We start from the raw sequence: 16224 nt of genomic DNA, 5'->3' as shown, positions 1-16224 counted from the left end.
ACATGTGGAATTTACAAGGAGACAGATTCTGAGTGCTGAACGCATGGACTTTGCTAGAATTATTTGCCTCCGTTCACCTGGAAGAGTGCTTGAACTTTCTAAATTATCAATGATATTGGTTACATTAATAAAAATAAGAAAGAACAGCTCAGCAATTACTGTAGTTTAGTTGTGGAAAGGAAGATAATGATCCCTTCTGAGCTTAGGTATTTTAATAGTGTGTAGTGCTTATTCAGTTTTATCTTACACACATTACATTTAATTCTCACAACCACTCTATGACGTCAGTTGTATCATTTTATAGATGAGGCAACTGAGACACAGAGATTACATAACTTGCCCAGAGTCATACAAAGATGAGTGGTCAAGCCAGGATTTGAACAGAATGAACCTGGTTCTAGAGTCTCTGTTTCAACCACCACACTTTTCCATCTGACAGAGAAGAGCTAGAATAGAGTCCAGTAACTTATGAGAGGTGAATTAAGTGCTTTTTTGCTACATTCTACAAGTCTCAGATCATGCTGGATATTAGTTCAAATTTTGTTGATGTCAGATCACCCACCTTATTTTTGGTTATGTTTAATCTGTGTTAGCAATGCTGACCATTTAGCCCTATTAAACAAAGTGCTTGTAAGTTACCACAATACAAGATATAAGACACTAGATGTATGAAACAACAAATCCTTTTTGACCATATTAAAAATACTAATTAAAAACCGAAATCTCTTTTGCTTTTTTTCTTTTTTTGGCCTTCCTCCAGATTTTCAACATCATCAAAAACTGGCATTTGCTTTCTTTCTTCAGTTTACAAGAACTTTGAAAGTTCAGCAGCCCTAGCTCAGCCCCCATTAGAAATGCTCACTCAGCCTCAGCCACATGCCAAACAATCTTCTGTTTATTCCACTGCAGTTAATTCAAAGTCATGAGAGTGACACAGATGATTAAGTGCAAGAGCTGACGATGTGTGCAGTGGGGTAGTCAGACTGAGTACATGCCAAAGGAAGAAAAATCACTCCAAGTTGTCCAGAGTCAGTAATCACACTGTTAAGAAAATGCACTATTAAGGAAAGGCAGATGTCCTGGATAACAGGATATTTTTCTTAGCTAGGAAATCCTATTTCAAATGAAGATATGAAGATGCATTGCTTTGAGATTTCTAAGGAGTCTCAGGAAATGCAACATAGGACTGGTTCCCAGGAAAAGGAATAAAGGTAGTAACAATTACTGTGCAACTACCAGGTATCATAGAATTTACCAGACATTTTAACATTATGATCTAATTCAATCCTCCCAAAGCCAGAGGTCACTAAAGAGTCAGTGGTAGCTACAACTTGAACTCAGTTCATGATTCCAAATCCATGGTCATCCTACTATATTAAACTGTTTAATATATTGAGTAATATATTGACAAATTTGCCTTTAATACGGCATTCTGAGTTTTCTTCCCAGAGTCTAATGCTGTACCAGATATATGATGTGGTTGCTGTAATGAGGTAATACAGCCAAATTAATCTGTGGAAGTGTTAAAGAATGTGTTTAACGGGACTGTCAGCAATTGCTTGGTGGTGCCAGAGCTGCAAGTCCATGAACTTTTCAAGAAGAAAGCTGTGGGCAACCCATATTTTCAATCTGGAAATGATGGAGATAGCACTTAGATCTCAGCAACTACACTATAGTGCTTACCTTGCAGATTGAGATGTGGGCCTTACCTACATGATTCACAGGCTGAAGCCTGCATATGTCAGGATGTATAAATTTATGTGATGAAAGAACCAAACAAGGAAATGCAACCTCAGCAGAGAACCTGGGGCAGACATGGAGACAGAAATAAGGAGATCTAGGACTGCTACAGAAAGCCAGGTGTAGGTAACAAAACTTCTGAGGAAAGGAGGGCGAAGCCTGTGGGTATTAGACCATTAAGGGGAAACAGAAGTTACAAATGAAGAAAAGAGATTCCAAAGGTGCACACCAGCTGTCTTCAAAGTTAAACAGACTCAGAGTTTTAGCCTCTATAGTCCTGGAAATAAAACAAGGACCAATGATTCAGTGCTACAGAAATCTGTGTCTTAGCCCATAGAAGAAACAACTAAAAACCAGATTCAACTGAAAATGGAATGAGTTGTGTGGGGTGGTAGGAAGATTCTTGTTAATGGAGATGCCATCTCACTCAGTAAACACACACACACACCACAACACTTCTGGGCTAAATTGCCATTGCCATGAGTACTATGAAGATATCACGTAATTCATGTGTTCTATGATTTTCCCTAGTGCCGCCCATCTTTCTCTATAGGAAAAGAGCTGCAATATTTGCTCCATGTTCTGAAAATTATCTTCCCTGACTTTTCTCTGCTTAGTACATGCCTCATTACTGTCCAGAGTAACTTGGACCCAATCATGCTTTTTTTCTGATTACCCTATTTGGACATGTCATTGTTCCCACATTTATCACTCTATAATATTAATACTTCCTCTTTAGCAGCATGTCAGTAGCTCACCTTCAAATGCAACCCATGAGATTTGTTGGGTTCTAATAGTGGGACAGTAAAGTACAAAGATCAAAAGCTAGAAGAGAGATTATGATGAAATATCCCCCTTGCCAATTATACATTGTTCTGTCTGAATCAATATTTCCCTCATCTCTTAATTTACCCATTCTCAGGCCATAGAATATTTTTCTTTGCTTTTCAGGTCCATTTTAAGTTCATTGCATTAGTATTCTCAGGCTAGCTCATTTGGTCTCCATTGTTGTTCCTGGCAGTTGATTTTTGTTGCATTATCACTTCTGTATTCAAGGAACCATGGAATTATAGAGCTGGAAGAGATCCTAGAAATCATTTACAAGAAATGCCTCATTTTATAAATAGAAAACTATAGCTTCTTAGAAGTGATATGATTTGCCCAAGGTCATAGGAATGACAGCAGAACTGGAACCACTCTTTCAAGGGTATCATCCTGACTTCGCTGTCATAGGAAAATTGCCGATTTTCAGATAATAATTGCTGATGACAACGGACCTACCCTGACACCTGCCATCTGACCATTCCTGTTACTGCGGCCCCAAGCAGCCAGGCTCTGATTATCTGACTAATTCATCTCTTAAAAACTATTATAGGAAAAAAACTATACAGGCTTTTCTTCATCAAAGACAATCACTCCTTTTGGTTTAAAAATCATTATATAGAAGGCACCAGTTCAATAAGAAATCCAGTTATATTTACCTTTGGCAATATTGGTGTGTGTGTGTGTGTCTGTGTGTGTGTGATAAAGGAGAAGGGGATTTAAAAGATTCATATGAACCAAAATCAAGTGAAATAAATAATATTAATTCTAAGAAGAAGGCATTTTTTCTTATCCTGTGCCACTACCTAAATTAAAGATACATGGGGTTGTTTATTTTAAAAGTAGTATGAATTTGAACAAAACCTATCCGTTTTCTAAATCTGAAACAAAACAAAACTGGGATATCAAAAATCTCAGACCAAATCTGTGCCATACGTTTGTGTCTTTCATTTTGTTTGAATTCCTAATCAGTGCTAAATTACTACAGATGGCACAAATACTGTCATCCTACAAACATCAATTCACCTAGAGATCAACCGGCCCACAGTCCATCTGGTGGAAGAAAAGAAACTGATATTTACTGAGCACCAACTATGTGTTAAACTCTTTCATATGCATTATCTTGTGTTAATGCCCATGATGATCTTGAGAGGTAGATATTGTTATTCCATTTGCCTTTAATAGATGAGGGAACTGAGATCATACACCTTAAAAATGGTAAAGCCAGAACTTGAATGAAGATCTGGTTAATCTCTTTTTTCTCTACGCCATACTGCCTGTTCCCAAAGACCACCAATATACCACAGGATATTCACTGAGCAGGAGTGTGTCAACCATTAGAAAATGAAGCAAAAGAAGGAAAGGACACTGTGGAAACTGAGAAGAATGTTCAAGTGGCTCAGCAGTCTGAACAAGAAGAAGCATCTGCCAGCAGTGGAGGAGAGAGGTCAAGTGGCCTGCTCAAGCGAAGCAGCAAAATAGAGGCTGAGACAAGGTCCTCTTGTCAGTCCTCACCTTGAGCCTGGGCAGAATACCAACACCATCACACATGTTTTACATAGGTGGGCCTTCTTTAGGAGCAAGGAGCAAGATGGGCAATTGATATTTTGAGAGAAGGGATATAAGTATCCATCAATGCCCTGGATCCACTGCGTCAGTGATGGGGGCACAAGCAGGGCTCTCAAAACTTTTCTTATAAATGAGAGGCATTATTTATGACAGCGAAATCTTACACTATTCCAATCCAAATGTTGCTGTGCACACTGTATGCTAAGGAATTATAGGACTCAGAGACTTATTTTTAAAAATGAAAACTATTTTCTAGGGACTGTCACCTGTAGAGTTATAGAAACGTTCAGGGCCAGCCTTCTTCTCCCTGCCAAATATACCCAGTTTCAGAGTTGGAAGGGATTTTACATGTTTTCCTTATTGTCTTTCCTCCTTTACATTCTCTTTATTTTTTATTCCTTCCTTTCCTCGATTTTAAATTATTTTTAAAGTACTGTGTTTACTGTGTGGTGGGTAATGAATGAACTCAAAGAAGACAGGGAACCCACCAGAGAGGAGCTAGGGAGATGGGACATAATTATTTAAGCAAATAGCTAGTATTTTTATAGTGGCTCCTAGTATCCATATGTTAGGTCTTCGCCTCTTTTCAATATTTGTCGCTTTCTCTCAAATCCTTTTTATCTTTTCATTTCTTTTTGATTTTTAAATTTTTCTACGTTTTCACCTTCTGTTTCTCAAATGCATTATATGTTGGTTTTAGCCACTCTTGTGTTCCTTCTAGTTTAGTTTTCATTTCCAAATGATTTTTAAATTTTATTTCAAGTTCTTTCCCAAGTTCTGTACCCATGTTTCTGGGTGTATCTAATTTTGATTTAGTCTATGAAAATACAAATCAGAACAGTTGCCTCTGATGAGTAGTTGAGTTTTGACTGGAAAAGAAGCATAAAGGAACTTTCTGGAATGGTAGAAGTATTCTGTATCTTGATATTGGTTACAGGAGTGTGACCATTTGTCAAAATTTATTGAGCCTATATACTTGAGACTTGGATGTTTTATTATATACGTAGGTTTTATCTCAAACTACACACACGCATGTGTATGTATTATTTTTAGGAAAAGAGCTTGGCAAAAATCACCCAGGGATGATGCTGGCAGTGTTTCCTCAGTCCAAGTCATCTGAGTTCCACTTCTACTAATGTTATTTGCTCCTAAGGATTAGGAACCTGAAGATACTGAATGGGGCTACCATGGAGCTTAGCTAATACCATAGCATCTGGAGCATCAATGGAAATGTCCTTCAAGGACTTATTGGCTAGGGGTGCAGAAGATCCAGTGCCCCTTTTTAACTCTTTCATGGGGCTCCTTTTCGATTGCCCAATTGAAAATTTTATGGAAACTGGTCAGCACTCATCATCAGAACAAGTCCTTTTCATGTGGATATTCTGCCTCCAATTCTGGGGAACAGTCTCTTCCCACGAGGCTAATGTGGCTTTTCTGGGATCCCTGCTCTGTCTGTGGCTTTTAGCATTGTGATTTCAGCCAGCCAAACTCACCTATTACATAAATCCTGGCTGAGGTATTGGGTGGAGTCCTAGGGATCCAAGGTCCATGATACCTGCTCTCTAGTTGGTTCTACCAGTTAAGGAGATCTTTGCAATCTTGAGCAGATGCTTGAGTTGAGAAGTCCAGCTATTTTTCCACAGGCTACGAGTCTACCCACTAGACTCACCAATAGTCTCAGCTGCTTCTCACACTGCTAACAACAAATTATAGAGAAGCTGTAAGACATGCGTCGGTAGAGATAGTGAAGTTAAAGTGACCAACTTATCCTGGTGTAAACAGGACTTTCCCAGTTTTCACAATGAAAGTTTTGTGACCCAAGAACCCCCTCGTCCCAGGTAAAATAAATGATTGGTCACCCCTGGTGGCATTCTTGGGGCTCCTGATGCTCTAGGAATTGGGTCTACCTAAACTTAATCTTCTCATTACCCATAGTATCTTAAAATGATCATTGACCTTTTTGTCTGATTATAAAAGTAATACAAACTGCTTGCTGAAAATTTATAAAGAAGAAAAATCACCAATAATACCCCCATTATGCTACATAAATAATTTTTCCCTGTGCTTTTTCATTTAGCAATATATCATGAAAACTTCTCTTTTAAATGTCCATCAAAATATGTTTTTTAGTGACTACCTGATAACCTATGTAACTAAATGTACTGTAATTTTAACCATTCCTCTTTGGTTGAATTTGATTTTGTTTTTTTTTCCCCCTCTAGTTCCTTTCTACTTTAAATAAATGCTCTGGTCAACATGCTTGTATACAAATCTTCTCTGTAGTAGTTGGGCATTATCTATCGACCCTACCTTGGATCTGCCTTCTTCTCTTAGGGTAACCAATTGTCTTGGTTTACTTTGTTCTGAGGAGTTTCCTAGGCTACAGGACTTTCAGTGCCAAAACTGGGATAGTCCTAGGAACATCAGGACAGTTGGTCATAATACCTTCACCTATCTCTGAGGTCACAGGCATCTTATGGACTCAGTATTAAGGCATATTAATAGCTTCTAGTTCTGAGCTTAATGTCAGGAACTCCATGTTATCTAGAGCAGTGGTCTTTGCACTGTGTCCAGAGCAGTAGTACAGTAACAGAGCTCTGGACAGACCTGAGATGGGGAAGCTGGTATGAATGGGAAGAGTAGATAAGGGCCAAGCTGGCAGAATTCCAGGATCACAACCTCTGCCTCAACTTCAGCAGCTCTACTTTCAGTCAGTTTACACAAACATTCTCTCTAGCCCTCCCAAGAGCCTTGCCAAGGGGGTATCCTCAATCTTAATCTAAAAAATTTAGGCTCAGAAAGGGGAAGTGACTGCAAAAGCCCACCAAGTAAAACTCCCAGGATTCAAGGCCAGGTTTCCTGAGCTCCAAAGCTAGAGGCTTTTCCATTATCCAGTGAAGACTTGATGAAGAATGACATGCTGTCTCACTACATCCTGGATTGGGAGATGGAGTGCTCTGATGTTTCAGGGACACGGTTGTCCTCTAGCTCAATATCTGGGCGCTCAGTCTCCTCTGGAGGAGAGAATCAAGTGACAAAGTGTAAGCTCTTCAGGAGTCTTGGAAACTTACAATGGCACCCTGCAGATTGGGACCCTGTCCAGCTGGAAGGCAGAGACTATTCAAGAATTCATCAGAGTGAAACTGAGCCAAACCATTTTATTGAAGCTTGGTCTGATGGGATAACTTGGCTTTATAGGTCATGTCCCAGTCCATGGTTGTCAAGGAGGAATATCACATGGTATGGTGATGGAAAAATCTAGGACAGAGTGGAGGTTGGCCTTATAAAAAGTGACTATAAGGTCCAGGTGTAGGGCACAAATGGGGCACAATAACGTAATTTGTTGAATTCCAGAAACTAACCACATCGAAGTACTCCAGGTTGCAGGTAAGGTAGAGCCACAGCAAGAGGTCAGGCCAGACAGTGGCAACCTTCTACGTAGATCTGTCCATGCATAGCGGCCAGTCTTAAGCTGGGACTATGGCGGAACCATCCAACCCCAAAGAGGTGACTCGTATGAGCAATGCTAGATGTAGTAGGCTGGTGTTCAAGGATAGGAGGAGACCATCCACAAAAGCCCAGGCTTGTGGGTGAGGCTAATGCAGAAGGCCATATGCAAGGGCTGTGTAAGGGCCCATACACCTGCCGTGACTAACCACACAGAGCCAGGGGCTGGGTGTCAGGGAAGCAGACTTGTGGAGACAACAGAGGTTCCCAGAAATCTTGGCAGGGCCACTTGAGTTTGGGTCTTAGAGCAAGACTTCGTTTACCAGACAGTGCCTGAGGAGACAGGAAGCAAAGGAAAAGGGGGCTAAGCGTTTAATAAAGATCTGGACTCAACTCTGTGAGGATTGGCTCAGATGCCAAAGCAGGGAATGTGACATAGGATGAGCTTGATCATGGTAGTCACCAAGGATGCAGCTCCACTGCTGGATCTGTGGTTACCTTTTGTCCAGTTAAGATCCATACCCCAGGCTAACTCACTTCTCTGTTAATGCTGTTTAAATTTCAAAAGGAAGACATGCTCCTTGCAAAAACTTCAAACAGAAGTTCCTAAAGTAAAAGAGTAAAAGTTCAGCTTTTCCATAATCCCACTCCACATATATAACCAATAAAATCAATTTGGTGTGTACCCTTCCACATATTTTTCATCTATTTTAACAAAAATATAACTCTATACATCTCATTCTGCAATTAAATTTTTTCATTTAACATACCAGAGACACCTTTTCTATGTTAGTATGTATAAAGCTAATTTATTATTTCTAACTGAGGCACTCATTTTCATAGTATTGATATAATAATACACATAACAGTTTTCCCAACTAGTGAATATTTTTATTTTTAAATTTTTCTTTAATTCTACCAACATCAGCATTCTCCCCAGTCATCCTTTTTCATCATTTTGGCAGGGCCACTCCGAGACAGTAAGACATCTGATTCCCCACCTACCTGGTTTAGAAAATGATGATGGGGACTGCCCTGGTGGTGCAGTGGTTAAGAATCCACCTGCCAATGCAGGGGACATGGGTTCGAGCCCTGGTCTGGGAAGATCCCATATGCCGCGGAGCAACTAGGCCCGTGAGCCACAACTACTGAGCCTGCTCTCTAGAGCCCGCGAGCCACAACTACTGAAGCCTGCGTGCCTAGAGCCCGTGCTCTGCAACAAGAGAAGCCATCGCAATAAGAAGTCCCCGCACCACAATGAAGAGTAGCCCCCACTCACCACAACTAGAGAAAGCCTGTGTGCAGTAACGAAGACCCAATGCAGCCAAAAATTAATTAATTAAATAGATAAATTTATTTTTTAAAAAAAGAAAGAAAACGATGAAGGACCTGATTAACAAAGAATTAAGTCTAGCAGAGGGAGGAGAAAGGAGGGAAAGGAGGAGGAAGAGACTGGATACAGGGGCTCTGGGTATTTTCATAATCAGATTTATTGCACTTAGGGATGGTTTGTTATAGTGGAAAACACATGGGTCTGAGGGGAATTAGGAGACCTGGATCTGGGTTTCTTGTTATCACTAACTGGTTATCTCTGTTGGCCAGAATTGCATCTCATTATCTATTGAAGAAGACTGGATTAGATGACCCCTAACTGTGGTTATTCTATGGATTATTTAATGCACATAGATTAAAATTTAGGTGTTAGAGGTATATGTGTGTGTGTGTGCAAATGTGCATGCCCATGTATCTGTGAAAAAGAAAGAGTGAAGAAGAATGAGAATATAAAAGGATTAAAGAGAAAGAAACAGTAACAAAGAACAAATATTTAACAACTTTTCATATCCTGAACTTGAGACTCTGGTTCTTATATAATCAATATTTCTAATGCTCAGAGAAAATGGGTCTGTAAACATCGATTTCAATATTACAGCTAAAGACAATAAATATTATGCATATTTTTAAAAAACTGTTGGCCAGACTGCTGAGAGGCAGGTAACTTAATACATGTATTTGGATATTGTCAGTCTTGGAGACCTTGTCTCCAGTTTTATGGGAACTGAGAGGATTTAAGAATTAGCAATGAGGAATTTACTTTTAACATCATGTTTAAAGCTTTCCAATAGAAGAATAAGGTTAATGAAGACAAGTCTAAGTGAAAAGGAGATTATCACTTGATCCTTCAGGTATGGGTTCTGAAAGAAGTTTCACTGGAGCGAAAAGTTGAGATGTCAGGAAAAACATTTTTTTTTTAATCCATTGCCTGAAAAACCATTGTTCTTAATCAATGCTGCTCCACTCCCCTTTGACTGTCATACTGAAGAATTGTATTTCTATTTAGTTAATTTTTTTCTTTGACATAATATATGAGAAATAATGTGTTGACACCTCCTAGAGAAATGGAAATAAAAACAAAACTAAGCAAATGGGACCTAATGAAACTTAAAGGCTTTTGCACAGCAAAGAAAACCATAAACAAGATGAAAAGACAACCCTCAGAATGGGAGAAAATATTTGCAAATGAAGCAACTGACACAGGATTAATCTCCAAAATTTACAAGCAGCTCATGCAGCTCAATATCAAACAAAACAACCCAATCCAAAAATGGGCAGAAGACCACATTTCTCCAAAGAAGATACACAGATTGCCAGATATACATGAAAGGATGCTCAACATCACTAATGTTAGAGAAATGCAAATCAAAACTACAATGAGGTATCACCCCACACCAGTCAGAATGGCCATCAGCAAAAAATCTACAAACAAATGCTGGAGAGGGTGTGGAGAAAAGGGAACCCTCTTGCACTGTTGGTGGGAATGTAAATTGATACAGCCACTATGGAGAACAGTATGGAGGTTCCTTAAAAAACTAAAAATAGAACTACCATACGACCCAGCAATCCCACTACTGGGCATATACCCTGAGAAAACCATAATTCAAAAAGAGTCATGTACCACTAAGTTCATTGCAGCTCTTTTTACAATAGCCAGGTCATGGAAGCAACCTAAGTGTCCATTGAAAGATGAATGGATAAAGAAGATGTGGCATATATATACAATGGAATATTACTCAGCCATAAAAAGAAATGAAATTGAGTTATTTGTAGTGTGGTAGATGGACCTAGAGTCTGTCATTCAGAGTGAAGTAAGTCAGAAAGAGGAAAACAAATGCCGTATGCTAACACATACATATGGATTCTAAAAAAAAAAAAAAAAGATTCTGAAGAACCTAGGGGCAGGACAGGAATAAAGACACAGACATAGAGAATGGACTTGAGGACAAGGGGAGTGGGAAGGGTAAGCTGGGACGAAGTGAGAGAGTGGCATGCACATATATACACTACCAAATGTAAAATAGCTAGCTAGTGGGAAGCAGCCGCATAGCACAGGGAGATCAGCTCGTGCTTTGTGACCACCTAGAGGGGTGGGATAAGAAGTGTGGGAGGGAAACACACGAGGCAGGAGATATGGGGATATATGTGTATGTATAGCTGATTCACTTGGTTATAAAGCAGAAACTAACACACCGTTGTGAAGCAATTATACTCCAATAAAGATGTTTAAAAAATAAAGATGATACAAAGAAAAAAAAAAAGAAATAATGGGTCAAGAAACGTAGAGCCAGTGATGATATTGGTGAGAAGCTTACAAGGATTTTACTGTTTATTGGGTTTCCAGAATAGGTTGCACACTTCACTGAAGGGGTAGCCTTAGCATAAATGTATTACAGAACCTTCAGTCCAGCTGTTTGCCCACCTTATTTCTCTCTTATGATGCCACTCATCCCCATACCCATTTACCTACTTTCTTTTCTCTCTTCTTTTCTCCAGTCATTCTCTCCTTCCTTCCTTCATCATTTCCTCCACCCATTCATTCATTCTGTTGAATCAATGATTTTTACTATATCTCAGGCCCCATGCATGGCACTGGGGATGCCAAGGCAGACGAACATGATTCCCACCTTCCAGGAGTTCCCATCCGCATCCTTGACCTCTGCTATACCCTTTTATTTTGGCTTTTGTTATCCTTTCTCTCCACTTCCTTGTAAGTTCAGTGGATTCCTGTTCTCTTCTTCAAGCCCTTCAATCTTCCATAGGTTTGTAACAGGAACAAACACCAATTTATTCTTGCTTCATGTATTAGTTTCTTTTTGCTGCTGTAACAAATTACCAGAAACTTATCAAACTAATCAATCAACCAACCAGGATGCATTGAGGATATATTTTATTTACGGCACTCTGGGGGACACTAGGGTGGGATACACCACCATGCCTTCTTAAAAAAGATGCCAGTATGGTTAGGGAATCTGTATGTGAACACAAGAAAGATTAAATAATAATAGAAGATATTGGTTCATCACCACTGAAGTCATAAAACTCACCCCAATTAATTGCCCTATGACTGGTACTGCCATTCAGGAGGTAAAGGGTGTTGCAGACTGAAGTGAAATGGGATGGCTTCACAGAAGGGAAAGGATTTGAGCAGGGCTTTGAAAAAGAAGAGTTTGATTTAGACAACCTGTGAGGAGAGAGAGGTGTAGTTTATTCTGAGCAAACCCTTTGGATTCTTCCCCCAGTGACCTTCAGAGATCTTGTTTTCTCTTAGGGAAGTGTTCAGCTCAAGGCAGGCTAAGTCAGCCACAAGAACACCACCAGTAAATACTGCTGTCTCCCACCGGCTCCCCTCTGACAGCCTACCGCCTTGCCAGGCTTTCTCTCCTCCTTCCCACATCTCAACATGATACAAAGCAGCCTTTCTTTTTTCTGAGATTATCTAGAAGCAGTGCCTCATAATTACAGTAATCTTATCTCCTTTGAATTCACCAAAATTACTCTTTTTCTTTATATCAGCACCATGGCTACATGACAGGCATTATTGGTAAGCTTTGTGTAATGGTGCAATGTTGTTTTTTTAAAGTGACATCTGCTCACATAGACTAATATTCTAACCTGTCTGACTCATTTGGTGGGAATATAGCCAACAGACCCATGTGAATGGGTGGGGGTGGAGGATGCAGGAAGAAGGAAGCATTTGGAAGGATATTTTTCAGTTTTTTATTTATTTATTTTTAAACATCTTTATTGGAGTATAATTGCCTTACAATGGTGTGTCAGTTTCTGCTTTATAACAAAGTGAATCAGTTATACATATACATATGTCCCCATATCTCTTCCCTCTTGCATCTCCCTCCCTCCCACCCTCCCTATCCCACCCCTCTAGGTGGTCACAAAGCACCGAGCTGATCTCCCTGTGCTATGCGGCTGCTTCCCACTAGCTATCTATTTTACATTTGGTAGTGTATATATGTCCATGCCACTCTCTCACTTTGTCCCAGCTTACCCTTCCCCCAACCCCGTATCCTCAAGTCCATTCTCTAGTAGGTCTGCATCTTTATTCCCATCTTGCCCCTAGGTTCTTCTGAACATTTTCTTTCTCTCTCTTTTTTTTTCATAGATTCCATATATATGTGTTAGCATACAGTGTTTGTTTTTCTCTTTCTGACTTACTTCACTCTGTATGACAGTCTCTAGGTCCATCCACCTCACTACAAATAACTCAGTTTTGTTCCTTTTCATGGCTCAGTAATATTCCATTGTATATATGTGCCACATCTTCTTTATCCATTCATCTGTTGATGGACACTTAGGTTGCTTCCATGTCCTGGCTATTGTAAATAGACCTTCAATGAACATTTTGGTACATGACTCTTTTTGAATTATGCTTTTCTCAGGTTATATGCCCAGTAGTGGGATTGCTGGGTCATATGGTAGTTCTATTTTTAGTTTTTTAAGGAACCTCCATAATGTTCTCCATAGTGGCTCTGTCAATTTACATTCCCACCAACAGTGCAAGAGGGTTCCCTCTTCTCCACACCCTGTCCAGCATTTATTGTTTGTAGATGTTTTTATGATGGCCATTCTGACCAGTGTGAGGTGATATCTCATTGTAGTTTTGACTTGCATTTCTCTAATGATTAATGATGTTGAGCATTCTTTCATGTGTTTGTTGAAAATCTGTATATCTTCTTTGGAGAAATGTCTATTTAGGTCTTCTGCCCATTTTTGGATTGGGTTGTTTGTTTTTTTTGATATTGAGCTGCATGAGTTGCTTGTATGTTTTGGAGATTAATCCTTTGTCAGTTGCTTCATTTGCAAATATTTTCTCCCATTCTGAGGGTTGTCTTTTCATCTTGTTTATGGTTTCCTTTGCTGTGCAAAAGCTTTTAAGTTTCATTAGGTCCCATTTGTTTATTTTTTTAATCTCCATTACTCTAGGAGGTGGGTCAAAAAGGATCTTGCTGTGATTTATGTCATAGAGTGTTCTGCCTATGTTTTCCCCTAAGAGTTTGATGGTGTCTGGCCTTACATTTAGGTCTTTAATCCATTTTGAGTTTATTTTTGTGTATGGTGTTAGGGAGTGTTCTAATTTCATTATTTACATGTGGCTGTCCAGTTTTCCCAGCACCACTTAGTGAAGAGGCTGTCTTTTCTCCACTGTATATTCTTGCCTCCTTTATCAAAGATAAGGTGACCATATGTGCATGGGTTTATCTCTGGGCTTTCTAACCTGTTCCATTGATCTATATTTCTGTTTTTGTGCCAGTACCATACTGTCTTGATTACTGTAGCTTTGTAGTATAGTCTGAAGTCAGGGAGCCTGATTCCCCCAACTCCGTTTTTCTTTCTCAAGATTGCTTTGGCTATTCGGGGTCTTTTGTGTTTCCATACAAATTGTGAAATTTTTTGTTCTAGTTCCATGAAAAATGCCAGTGGTAGTTTAATAGGTGTTGCATGGAATCTGTAGATTGCTTTGGGTAGTAGAGTCATTTTCACAATGTTGATTCTTCTAATCCAAGAATGTCGTATATCTCTCCATCTATTTGTATCATCTTTAATTTCTTTCATCAGTGTCTTATAATTTTCTGCATACAGGTCTTTTGTCTCCTTAGGTATGTTTATTCCTAGATATTTTATTCTTTTTGTTGCATTGGTAAATGGGAGTGTTTCCTTAATTTCTCTTTCAGATTTTTCATCATTAGTGTATAGGAATGCAAGAGATTTCTGTGCATTAATTTTGTATCCTGCTACTTTACCAAATTCATTGATTAGCTCTAGTAGTTTTCTGGTAGCATCTTTAGGATTATCTATGTATAGTATCATATCATCTGGAAACAGTGACAGTTTTACTTCTTCTTTTCCAATTTGGATTCCTTTTATTTCTTTTTCTTCTCTGATTGCTGTGGCTAACACTTCCAAAACTATGTTGAATAATAGTGGTGAGAGTGGGCAACCTTGTCTTGTTCCTGATCTTAGTGGAAATGGTTTCAGTTTTTCACCATTGAGGATGATGTTGGCTGTGGGTTTGTCATATATGGCCTTTATTATGTTGAGGAAAGTTCCCTCTATGCCTACGTTCTGGAGGGTTTTTATCATAAATGAGTGTTGAATTTTGTCGAAAGCTTTCTCTGCATCTATTAAGATGATCATATGGTTTTTCTCCTTCAATTTGTTAGTATGGTGTATCACGTTGACTGATTTGTGTATATTGAAGAATCCTTGCATTCCTGGGATAAACCCCACTTGATCATAATTTATGATCCTTTTAATGTGCTGTTGGATTCTGTTTGCTAGTATTTTGTTGAGGAGTTTTGCATCTATGTTCATCAGTGATATTGGCCTGTAGTTTTCTTTCTTTGTGACATCTTTGTCTGGTTTTGGTATCAGAGTGATGGTGGCCTCGTAGAATGAGTTTGGGAGTGTTCCTCCCTCTGCTATATTTTGGAAGAGTTTGAGAAGGATCAGTGTTAGCTCTTCTCTAAATGTTTGATAGAATTTGCCTGTGAAGCCATCTGGTCCTGGGCTTTTGTTTGTTGGAAGATTTTTAATCACAGTTTCAATTTCAGTGCTTGTGATTGGTCTGTTCATATTTTCTATTTCTTCCTGGTTCAGTCTCAGAAGGTTGTGCATTTCTAAGAATCTGTCCATTTCTTCCAGGTTGTCCATTTTTTTGGCATATGGTTGCTTGCAGTAATCTCTCATGATCCTTTGTATTTCTGCAGTGTCAGTTGTTACTTCTCCTTTTTCATATCTACTTCTACTGATTTGAGTCTTCTCCTTTTTTTTCTTGATAAGTCTGGCTAATGTTTTATCAATTTTGTTTATCCTCTCAAACAACCAGCTTTTAGTTTTATTGATCTCTGCTATCATTTCCTTCATTTCTTTTTCATTTATTTCTGATCTGCTCTTTATGATTTCTTTCCTTCTGCTAACTTTGGGGTTTTTTTGTTCTTCTTTCTCTAATTGCTTTAGGTGTAAGGTTAGGTTGTTTATTTGAGGTGTTTCTTATTTCTTAAGGTAGGCTTGTATAGCTATAAACTTCACTCTTAGAACTGCTTTTGCTGCATCCCATAGGTTTTAGGTCGTTGTGTTTTCATTGTCATTTGTTTCTAGGTATTTTTTTATTTCCTCTTTGATTTCTTCAGTGATCTCCTTGTTATTAAGTAGTGTGTTGTTTAACCTCCATGTGTCTGTATTTCTTACAGATTTTTTCCTGTAATTGATATCTAGTCTCATAGTGTTGTGGTTGGAAAAGATACTTGATATGCTTTTAATTTTCTTAAATATACCAAGGCTTGATTTGTGACCCAA

General features: G+C 38.9%; 1 protein-coding gene across 1 annotated transcript in view; it reads left to right on the top strand.

Moving 5' to 3' along the window:
* Window positions 1–7611: 7611 nt before the first annotated feature.
* The window catches only part of LOC133087013 (PSME3-interacting protein-like), a 64110-nt gene continuing 55497 nt past the window's right edge, over window positions 7612–16224 (top strand). Inside the window, exon 1 of the mRNA XM_061183790.1 lies at window positions 7612–7721. Coding sequence (XP_061039773.1) covers window positions 7612–7721 — 110 coding nt within the window. The remainder of the gene's footprint in view (window positions 7722–16224) is intronic.

Source organism: Eubalaena glacialis, chromosome 3 (assembly GCF_028564815.1).
Source record: "Eubalaena glacialis isolate mEubGla1 chromosome 3, mEubGla1.1.hap2.+ XY, whole genome shotgun sequence".
NCBI lineage: Eukaryota > Metazoa > Chordata > Mammalia > Artiodactyla > Balaenidae > Eubalaena > Eubalaena glacialis.
The sequence above is the reverse complement of the archived record's forward strand: the minus strand, read 5'-3'. Positions and strand labels throughout refer to the sequence as shown.